This window comes from Teleopsis dalmanni, chromosome 2, assembly GCF_002237135.1.
Source record: "Teleopsis dalmanni isolate 2A chromosome 2, ASM223713v2, whole genome shotgun sequence".
Classification (NCBI taxonomy): domain Eukaryota; kingdom Metazoa; phylum Arthropoda; class Insecta; order Diptera; family Diopsidae; genus Teleopsis; species Teleopsis dalmanni.
This window is the reverse complement of record NC_051847.1, coordinates 88,879,527-88,890,228: the sequence shown is the minus strand read 5'-3', so window position 1 is coordinate 88,890,228 and position 10,702 is coordinate 88,879,527. Positions and strand designations below refer to the sequence as shown.

The 10,702-nt window shown below is 27.4% G+C and overlaps 1 protein-coding gene across 1 annotated transcript; it reads left to right on the top strand.

Annotated features, from left to right (window-relative positions):
• Nucleotides 1-8,050: 8,050 nt before the first annotated feature.
• LOC119675029 lies at nucleotides 8,051-9,213 on the top strand. The gene is made up of 4 exons (XM_038086202.1): nucleotides 8,051-8,271; nucleotides 8,341-8,463; nucleotides 8,684-8,839; nucleotides 9,113-9,213. The coding sequence occupies exons 1-4, from the start codon at nucleotides 8,055-8,057 to the stop codon at nucleotides 9,211-9,213; spliced, it is 597 nt and encodes a 198-aa protein (XP_037942130.1). The 5' UTR covers nucleotides 8,051-8,054.
• The last annotated feature ends 1,489 nt before the right edge of the window (nucleotides 9,214-10,702 follow it).

The following is a 10,702-nucleotide window of genomic DNA, read 5'->3' as shown; positions in this document are numbered from 1 at the left end:
CATTTAAAACGCAGCATAATTATTTTATTTCTCCACATTGCTTACACAATTTGTGTATAATATACAAGTCAATTCACAGAGCACAATAAATTGTATTTTCATTGCAATTTTACTTGTTCTCTTCTCTTTGTTAAGGACTGTTCACACAGCGAATATTAATTTTGTTCCACTTATTTATTTTATAGTTTCGCCAATAAATTAAAAAAAAAATTATTCACAAAATAGCTACACAATTGTACTATTGTGAATTACAAATTCAATTTTAAAATGATTTTGCACAAATTAGAGTCATGTTATACAGACTTCAAATGATTGTTGATCACGTCATTTGTTGTTGCCTTCAATGCTTTTAATTTTAAATTTATATTGAAGTCAACAACGAATATGTTGATTCACTATAGCTTGCGTAACATGGCCAAACAGAATATATCAAGAGCAAAATTCAAGAAAGAGAAAACTTTAACTGTTTAAAAATAAAATTGTTTATTTAACTATTTAATTAAGTTCTTAAAGGTAATTTCTTTTTAATATTTAATTTTCGTTTTGGTATCATATTCAGCAATTTAATTATTTTAATATGAGCATTTAGTTTAATAAAGTAACAAATGCTGATTGATTGTGAAATATTAACCTATTAGTAGTCTTTGTTTATCAAATTCAGTGATTTATACACATTTATTAGATAAATTGTTTGAAGTTTTGAATTACTACCGTTATGGTAAAAGAGTTGTAAAAAAATAGCACCAAGTGTAGTTGAAACAAATTGGCATCACTCTTAAAATATGTTAAATGCTCTTATATATATGTTTTTTGTTGTGTTGTATATTATATGAAATATGAAAATTGTACACTAAAAATGAATTAATTTAAATAAAAGAGAGCAAAATGAATATTAGAAGGGCAATGATAAACATTTTTATCTAATGTATTTATATTAAATATTTTCTTTATGCATTTAAATTGATTAGTAAATGAAATGCTGATATGATTTTAACGGATGACTTGAATTTTGCAAAATATTTCCAGTGAGCATTCACAATAGATTGATTTTGGAATTTGGCTGCACTGAAAATTAGTACGTAAAATTTTTTGCGAATAAAACCTAACTCTGAAAATTTTAAGAGCATTGTTGTTGCTTCACATGTTTTCTTTCGTAAATATTTCTTTTGTGTATTTTTTTGCTACTCTGAAAAAAAAAATAACGTTAATTTTAAGACGTTAAGAATAAATGTTGTTATATGATTGTATAAAAATCTCCATTTTTTTATATTATAAATATTTGGGAACATAGGATTCGGAAAACTGTTCAATAAACAAACAATTGCACATTTATTTATTGCATTATTTTTATTTGTTATATTTATTATCTTTACCATGTTCTGACTGCATCTAAATTAACTTAAATTAATTAAATTAAAATTTGGTTGTTCCCATTGGATGCATAAGTTGATTTAATATGTATGCAAAAAAGAGGTTTTATATGTTAGAAAGTTCTTTAAAAGTTTTAGGGAAACTTTTTGGAAAAAAACGAACAATTTTATTTATAATATATATAATATTTATATATATTATTATATATTATATATGTCTTATTTATAATATATGTTCACATTATAAAACCAATAGGTGCAATAGAAATAGCTGTGAAATGCATCGAAAAAATTGTATGATTATTAGGAAAAAAAGGAAATTTGCACTTATTTTTTATTTTTGGTTAAAAGTTTTCAAATTTATTTATTAAACATTTTATAAAATTTTTACAATGGTAACACCTAATTTACCTAATTTTTATTTAATTTACCTACTCGAAATTCTGGTATATACCAACATTCGCTGCTATACCGACATAATTTGCTATTTCCCTCAGTTTACCATCAATTTACTCGAACTCGCACACGGCGAAAATAGAAAATTAAATTATTCAAAATTACAGTTAAATTGCATTATTATTAGCAAACAATGCAAAATTTAAAATGAATTTATTCTATAATAAGTGCTTTCCGCAGCTTTTAAGTATTGCAAAAAAACAAGTTGTTCGCTTAAAGTTGCTTATTTATACACAAAAGAAATAACATTACTTTCTCTGTCCAAACACCTAGTTGTGAAGTTGCAACTACAAAAAAAAATGTTTTCACCGCAATAAGCGAATTGCTGTGAACCTTCATTTGATTTTACAGCGGATATTCCAGTCATATGTCAAAAGTTTATAAACAATAATGCAAACAAAATTATAAAGTTTCACAAATTTGAAAATTGTGGAAAATATATATTTTAAAAATATGCAAAATTGTGGAAAATAAATATTTTAAATATATATATATATAAATATATAGAAGAATATTTAGGAGTACGTGAAGAAAGCATAATTGAAAATATAAAATTTTTAACTTATTAGTTGCCAACAAGTTTATACTTATTCAAATATTATAACTATTTTTATTTTGTTGTAAAAGGAAATTTCAAAATTTCCTGCATTTTGAACATTGCTTTTAGTTCAATATTCGTTTTAATTTTTAATTTTATCTCTATTGTTTATTTTTATACAAAATATAGTTTGCTTGCATTATATTCACATATGCAAGATTTGCTTTTTGCGAAAATATAACATTTGACCGATTGTATAGCGCCTATAGTAAGCAACTTGTTATTTGCCACACTTAAAAGCTGCCGAAAGCTTCTAATATTTGATACAATAATAACTGCACTGAACACACCCATTGTTGTATTATGCTATAGTCATATGTTTGGTGTTGTTGAATTTGGAATGCTACGTACGTTACATTTGAGTATAACAATTTGTTTTTATTAATTTATTATTTATATATGTATATATGATAAAATATTTTATCTAGATTGAAATGTAGCAGAAAATATTGTTTTATTTCAGTTTTTATAGGAAAAAAGTTATTTAAAGCAAATAATCAAGGCATACCATCTTGTCAAAGACAAATTTAACAATTTACACATCCAAAAATTTTGAAGTTTGAATTTTGAACGTTCATTTGTTTTCAAAGAAAATAGCATGAAAAGTTAATCGAATTGTGCAACTGACATACCTTTGTCATCCACTTATTACTTGTTGGGCTGTCCATAGGCGTTTTTTTTATTATGAAATATTACTTTAGAAACACTAAGAGAGAACACCACATGTCATTTTAAATTAAGCTCATGACTATAAATATGACAGAAGTTGGGGAAGTACCTACTTATATTAATAAAAATGTACAGCTTTCGGAATATCAGATTTATCTGTTCAATAAGCGTATTCCAACAAAGTGTATAGACTTATAAGGAATATAAAAAAAATATTTAACCCTAATTCAGCATCAATACATATGAGTATTTGTTCAAAAAATAACATTTAACTGATATTAATTCTATTTCATCGTTTAAACAAAAAGTTATTGAAATGATATAAATTACATCTACTTCCACAAATTCTGTAATAACCTGGTGGTCAAACAGTCCCGCCACTTTGAATTGATTTATTAAAAACCCAGACGATAACAACATGAAATCCTCACAAAATACCCGGTTCAGTGACTTCATTGACGACATTTTCTTGTAATTTATAGGTTTGTAAATGTCACAATAAATAAATAAATAATTAATTAACCAAATATCTATGAACCTAATGTTACGCACAATTCACTTGTAATATCATTAAATTATACATAGTATAAATTGCTTATGTAGTACACCAATTATTCATTCTTAATGGAATTGCTCCCGAAATAATATTTTTCGCATAGATGTGTATAGAGAGAAAGTCTTTTTAAACACGAAATATTTGAATTATATTAAAATTAAATTAAAAAATAGAATGTGAAATAATCACTGCATCGTAATTTTTCTTAGTTTATTTGTACCTGACGGACCAAAATACCAATTTATGCGACCAAAAATAAGCAAATATCGACAGGTACGCGCACGGTTTTTATTCATCAAATAGTTACCACCTTGAGAAGGGAAGAAAAGAACAAACAATAGCGAATATTCCATAATATTAATTTTACGTTTAAAAGTCGAAGGTGTGGAAAAAAACAAGGTTCATTTTCTCGTAACAAGTGAGATTTGTGTAAACTTGACAATCCACGATATATGTTCAAAAGCGGACAAAATAATCATAATCATCATATGTTTCGGATCTGGCTTCCAGCGATTACTACCTGTTTGTAGATTTAAAAATGATGCTCAAGAGAAAGCGTTTTGGCTACAATGAAGAAATGATTTTTGCAACTGAGACCTATTCTGAGGCCACATGTTAATTATTCTACAAGAAGAGCATCGAAATGTTTGAGAAGGCTTGGAATGAATGCAACATCCTTGAAAAGGATTATGATGTGTAAAGTAAATGTTGTATTTAAGAGTTCTACGAATTTATAGACAGATGTGTTTTAGGAGCGTATTAAATGAGTCTCTAAACTCATTGAAGGAAACGTTTTTAAAATTATTTAATAGAAAAGATTAAATCATATGTAAAATGGCCTAAATATTTAACGATGGGGATTATATAAATATTTTTAGTTGCTAGTCGTCAAGACGATATTAAATTTTATGGGTTGATGTATTTTAAACCGAATAATTTTAGTGGAACCTGTCAAAGAATTAAATAAACTATGAGAATGCTAAATCAGGTAAAAATCTTCTAAAATTCTGAATTTTTGTTGATTTCTTTCAATTTTTCGATTTGCTCTTGTTTTCTGTTCATAAGACTTACAATTAATTTGTTTCACTTATTTCATTCGATACTTAACATTTTAATTTAATAATTAAGATTTCTTTGTGGTTTTTTAAAGACAAATCATAAAACAGAGTATGTTTTTGTGAGAATATTTTCTTAATGGCGACACATTTCTTCATAAATTAAACCATACCAAGTTCCCTTAATGAAGCAACAATATGGATGAGATTAAATTTTATTGTAATAAATGGTGTCTTGAATAATTTATACACTGTTAAAAACTTTGTGTATTGGAATTTTTTATAGCACGTAAATTTACAATTCATTGCCTGTAGAATATAATATAGGTATTCTATAGAATATTTTATATTCTTAATACAACTTCTAAAAATGATCAAATAATTGAATTGATATTTATTATATATTAGAATATATATAATGCAATATAATATTAATACTACATTACATTATAATAACGTTTTGGGATATAGGTTTTGCAATATAATATATAATATACATAATATATTTTATGTAAGCAAAGAAACTTGGGTGGTATGTTAACTTTAGTTTCGAGGATTAAAGAAAATCTGTTTTTAATAAATAAAAATTAATGTATGTATTTACGGTATTTATATTTGAATTTAAAATTATTAATTAGTGAAGTTGGTATCAGTTGGCATCTTTTCTATTTCTGCCTAATACTTATTTGAGCGACACTGTGATAACCTAGCACTTTAAATCACTTTAATTATGAAGTTCCCTATTTTTGTTAAAACTATTATTGTGCGGATATTGGTAAAACTGCCCTGACAAATTTTTCCAAGTGACCACCTATATTTCAAATACGAATAGAGCTTAGGCGCTCTAGTATTGATACACTTATTAGGGGTGTCTATAGAAAGATCTCTATGTATATCAGAGTTTTTAGCATATCAGATTTTTTTGTATATTTTTCTTTAAATAATGTATTGTAATTTTGAACAATTTTTTCACAATCTAAAAAAATAGATACTTAATATCTATAACATAATTATTCACTTTTACTAGAATTATGTTTTATATCTATTCTATATTATAATTAATGATAATTTAATTTATCATTGTCTGAATAGCAGATCGAAGATATGTAGTCGTTGAAGTCTTCGAATATGCTCAGTTTTGTTAACAATCTTTAAAGATATATCCAAGAAATCTAAGCGTTTTGAATTAAAATCGTTGCAGTAGTTCTACATAAAAGTTACTAGCGTTACTGCATTTACATTAAACCTTTAAAAGCTTTGTATAAGAAAACATTAAATTTAAATACTTATTTATAAAAATAGATCAAATAATTCATATTTGCATATTTTTTCTCAACATCTTCCCATTCTTCTTTACTTAGAATCTTTTTGAGATTGAAAAAAACATGTTTTGTTTTGTTTTGCAATTTCACGATTTCATGATGTAAATTGATCACAAAGACCATACCAGTTATCATTATTGGACTTTTTTGTAGGGTTGTGCAATGGATCGTATTTATGCGGACAATCCTCAAGTTGGTGGCCTTTGAAAACGAACATCCGTCAAGATATGACCGAACAGTTGTTAGCCATGTGCCGATAAATATAGAAAACGACCTAAAATAATCTAACTAATGTTGTATTTCACAATTAATAACAAGGTTTAAACAAGACATAGAATAAAAAGGTTTAATTAAAATCATATGATAACCCAGTATTAGTCTGGCCAATATTAAATTATGAAGTCATAGACCATTTTTGGCGAAAACAGTACTTGTTGCTTATAGTTCGTTTAGATATTCTAAACATTTAAATTCAGTCACCAGTGGCGAAGCTACACCAACTCTGGATGTCGGCAACAGCACAATTGCGAGGCTCTTTTCATTACCGAATTATAAAAGTAATCAGATTTTAATCAATTTTAACTGGAACTGTGAGCATGACTCTGGTTACTATATAAAGATTCGGATGTACTTTCTCTAAATTATTTTCTTTAATATACCAGACGAGTTGTGTTATATCGTTGATTTAGTCTAGTGAGCTCGATTTTAAAAGCAGTGGTTCGTCATATTGTTTAATAAGCCGAGTTTGGTATACTTTTCATATGATTGTCATATATGAAAAAAATTTTTCAAAATATCCATTAAGTGCTTTGAATCGATAGTCGGTAACTTTTTGTGAGGCTTCTGGGGGCGCGAGGCCGACAGCGGTCTCCGACACCGCTGACACTTAACGTCGCCACTGTTAGTCACAATCACCATATTAATCACAATATGAGATATTTTGATTCCAGAGAGCACTAAATCGTAAATTTATTTGAAGCAAGAGATATCAAAGATCTGCTTTGCATAATCAAATATATATTTTTTTGTCGTGTTTACATTTGATCGTTGAAATTGAGACACATTTTGCAAACAGTTATTATAAATTTATATATATATATATATTTATGTATATATATATTTAATTGTAGTAATTTTTAGTTTCCATTTATAATATATTAGTTTAATCATCTCCCTTAAATCTAGCTTAAAAAACGTGCGAAAGACGTTTAAAGTAGTGTAACATTTTCAGTTACTTGGAAAAAATGTAACTTCAACCCAATTGCCTATCTTTAAAGCCTGCGATTAGATTTAGAAGTCGTATCGAACTCTACTAAGGAGTCAAAAATATTATCAACTCTAGTATCGATTCTATTCTTATGCGAAGTTGAAAGAACTTTGATATTGTCAACTTGATAGAAGTCAAGGAAACTAATAGCAAAATCAAGTACTTATTGCTTTTCCATTAAAAGACGACTTAATTGTTTCGACTCCAGTTTCTAACTTCGCTTAACTTAAGTGGACCTAAAGTTACATAAATGAATCTTTGTAGTTTACTCTTAACCCTTTATAACATTATCGATTGAATGCTTTTTGGACTGATGTTTCTGTGACACTCTGATTCTACGCAAATTATGTGAATGGATCCAATTTTTTTCGTTTCTTGGAACAAAGAATCTTCTTTAAAAGTAAATCGCTTTAAAATGTGGCATCCTGTACATTGTATTGACTAATAAGTGTATATTTTTTTCTTTGTCTTTTGTATTTAAAAAAGCTTAATGTGAGGACATATAAAACTGTGGCCCATTGTAGAATATTGAGTAACTTTCAAAAATTGTTTTAAGTGTATTTGTTCCAGCATCTCTTCCTCGAAAACTTTATCTAAACCGCATTTTAACATTTGAATAACTTTAATGCCGTTTGATGTTTTCCTTACAAATGTCCTCCGATTTGTCTTCATTAAAACATTGATTTGTGTGGGCAAAGCAACATTTAAATTTTGTAACAATTTCAAAAATGTTTCAGATACTCTGAAGTTTCTTGTGCGAAATGTTGTTCTGTGAAAATAGGAAACTGATTTTTGTTCAGATATTTCTAGTGTTCTTTGTATTGCAGAAGTTCGGCACCACAACTGAAACTGTGGAACCTACAACAAAAGCTTTTGTGGCCAAAAAGATTTTTAAACTGTTGAATAAATTGGAGAATAGCAGGGATCTCGACTCGAACACTAAATTCACCGCAATTTTAGCGGAATTTTTGATCAAACGTCGGTTTCGTTATTAAAATTAGAACAAAAAATAGTTTAAAAATTTATAAAACTTTTTTTTATTATTAGAAAAAGTGCGTTTTTATGAGGCCACACGTTTCGAGGAGCAAATTTATTTCAAAATTTTGCAAAAACTCAATGGTATAATAAAGAAAACGGATGACAGCGATTATTCCAATGTTTATAGACGCAGTTAGTTTAAGTTCCTGAAATTATAATATATATTATAATAATTAATATTACTTAATACTCATTTTTTCACTTTATGTAAATATATTAAAGGGTTTAATCATTAAACTTAAGTTTATGCTGTAATTTAACAATTTAATTGTACATTTAAAAATTTTAAATAAAATTATAATTAAAATTAATATAATATTAAAAGTAATATAATAAAAATATTCCTTAAAAGTTTTAGATAATATATTTCAAAAGGATATCTTGCTCATACCTCCGACACTTAAAGAGCGGCATATTGATGTGCATATGGAATATGACTCCCTGCTTCCGAGTTATGAAGAATTGGTGGATACTGGAGTCCCAAATGCAACATTATCTGGTATAAATGGCTTTCTAAATATATTTTATAATATTTTTCATATTTTAATTGAATATTATTTTTTTTGTTACAATATCCATATTTTTAATATACATTTTAATCTTTTAAATATTTTTTTATTTGAAACTTTTTTTATATAAGTATATGTGTTTTGTCGAGAGACAATCTCAAAAATTGTTAAGCTCCATTAAGACCATCTGTTGTACTATGTAAAACAAATTCGCATCTATCTAAAATAAGACATTTTAAAGTTTTAAACATAATTTACTTAAACTTTATTAGGTAAGATTAAAAGGCCAACATCTCTGCACCACTTTAGCAGACTGACTGTTGTTCAGAAGGTTTACCATCTGTTTATTGAAATATCTGTTAAACCTTTCTAAATACCATATATAACAGATCTTATTGAAATGGCTTAATACATACCACCGAATTCAACAACATATCATAGTGCTTTGGTTGGTATCTATAAAGTATTTCTATATTGGAAATACTTGCAGTGCTCCAAAAAAATACAGTCGAAACCAATTCCATTATAACTGTCTAGATTTAATTGAGAAACCTGCCAATGCGTTTGTTTCATTTATAGAGTGATTTACAATAATTTGGCTTTTGTATAATTTTTCCACGTAAACCTGTAATCTAAGCATATCACCAGATATTTCAGTGTCAAACATTGTGCGATTTTAATATTTATCATAACTTATAGATAGCTTTAGTTTCCATTTACTAATTAACATAATCTGTTCCTGCATATATTGAGATGCTTTAACTAGAGTTTTTTAATTTACTTTCTTAAAGACAAGCATATCTGCAGTGAATATTGTACAGAGCACTAGGTTGAACATGTCATTCAGATAACAATATTATACCTTGATAAATATCAGTAACATAAACTTTAGAAAACGAACCCAAAATATAACGGCAAAAATTTCGTTTTTGTATTTAGGTAGTAATATCTTATAGTATCCTGAGAGATTTGCATGTGAGTATACCCTTCACTTAAGTATAAATGGCCGGTTGTAATAGCACGGATGAGTTACTGTCCGTCCGCCAGATCTAAAGGATCATCTTAATGGTAAAAATCTGTAACATCTAGCATACAGTAGTCATCGCTTTAGGAAGGCACAACTTTCATATTAAACTAAAATAAAACCATTTAAGTCTATGGTTAAATGGACTTGGCTATATATATAGGTACTTGTCTATGTTCATAGTATCAAAGGCTGACAGCGCAGTTAGGTGAGTTAGAAAGGAGCCTTAAAATTTTGAATTTTCTCTTAGTGAAAAGAAGCACAGTTTTCTACTTATCCATATAGCTACTTCCCAGACTAAAGTTGTTTAAAAGACTTTTAAGGTTAAACTTGCCACGTAACATTAAAGGTTAAGTGCGGAGGTGATATGTCCGTATTGGACCCAATTCTTTGTGAATATTTATCACAATAAGTACACTTTAAAAATCCAATTTTCTTTTCTCTTGATTAATATGTATTTCCTACTTTCGGAAAATCTGCAGCGGTATGTCATTTATCAGAGACAGGATATGACTTACCTCTTAACCTTATGGTGAAGTTCCCTTTTATTTTCTCTTGGTTAATATGTATTTTCACCTTTTGGCAGTAATTCATCCGTATGCGGATGTGCTAGTTTTGGTTATATTGTTAGTTACCCTGCCCCAGAAACTTACAAAGTGGTAAGTCAAACAAAGCTGGATCCAACTTAAGTATGTAAGACGTTTAAATGTTGCATAAAATGAAAATCTTATAAAACGCTTTCTTCTATAACCTTGAGGGATGAGATTTATTCTGTATGTTTTCTAAGCTGAATACATACGTTTCGAAATAAAAGTTAGTAAAAATATTTTTAAAATGT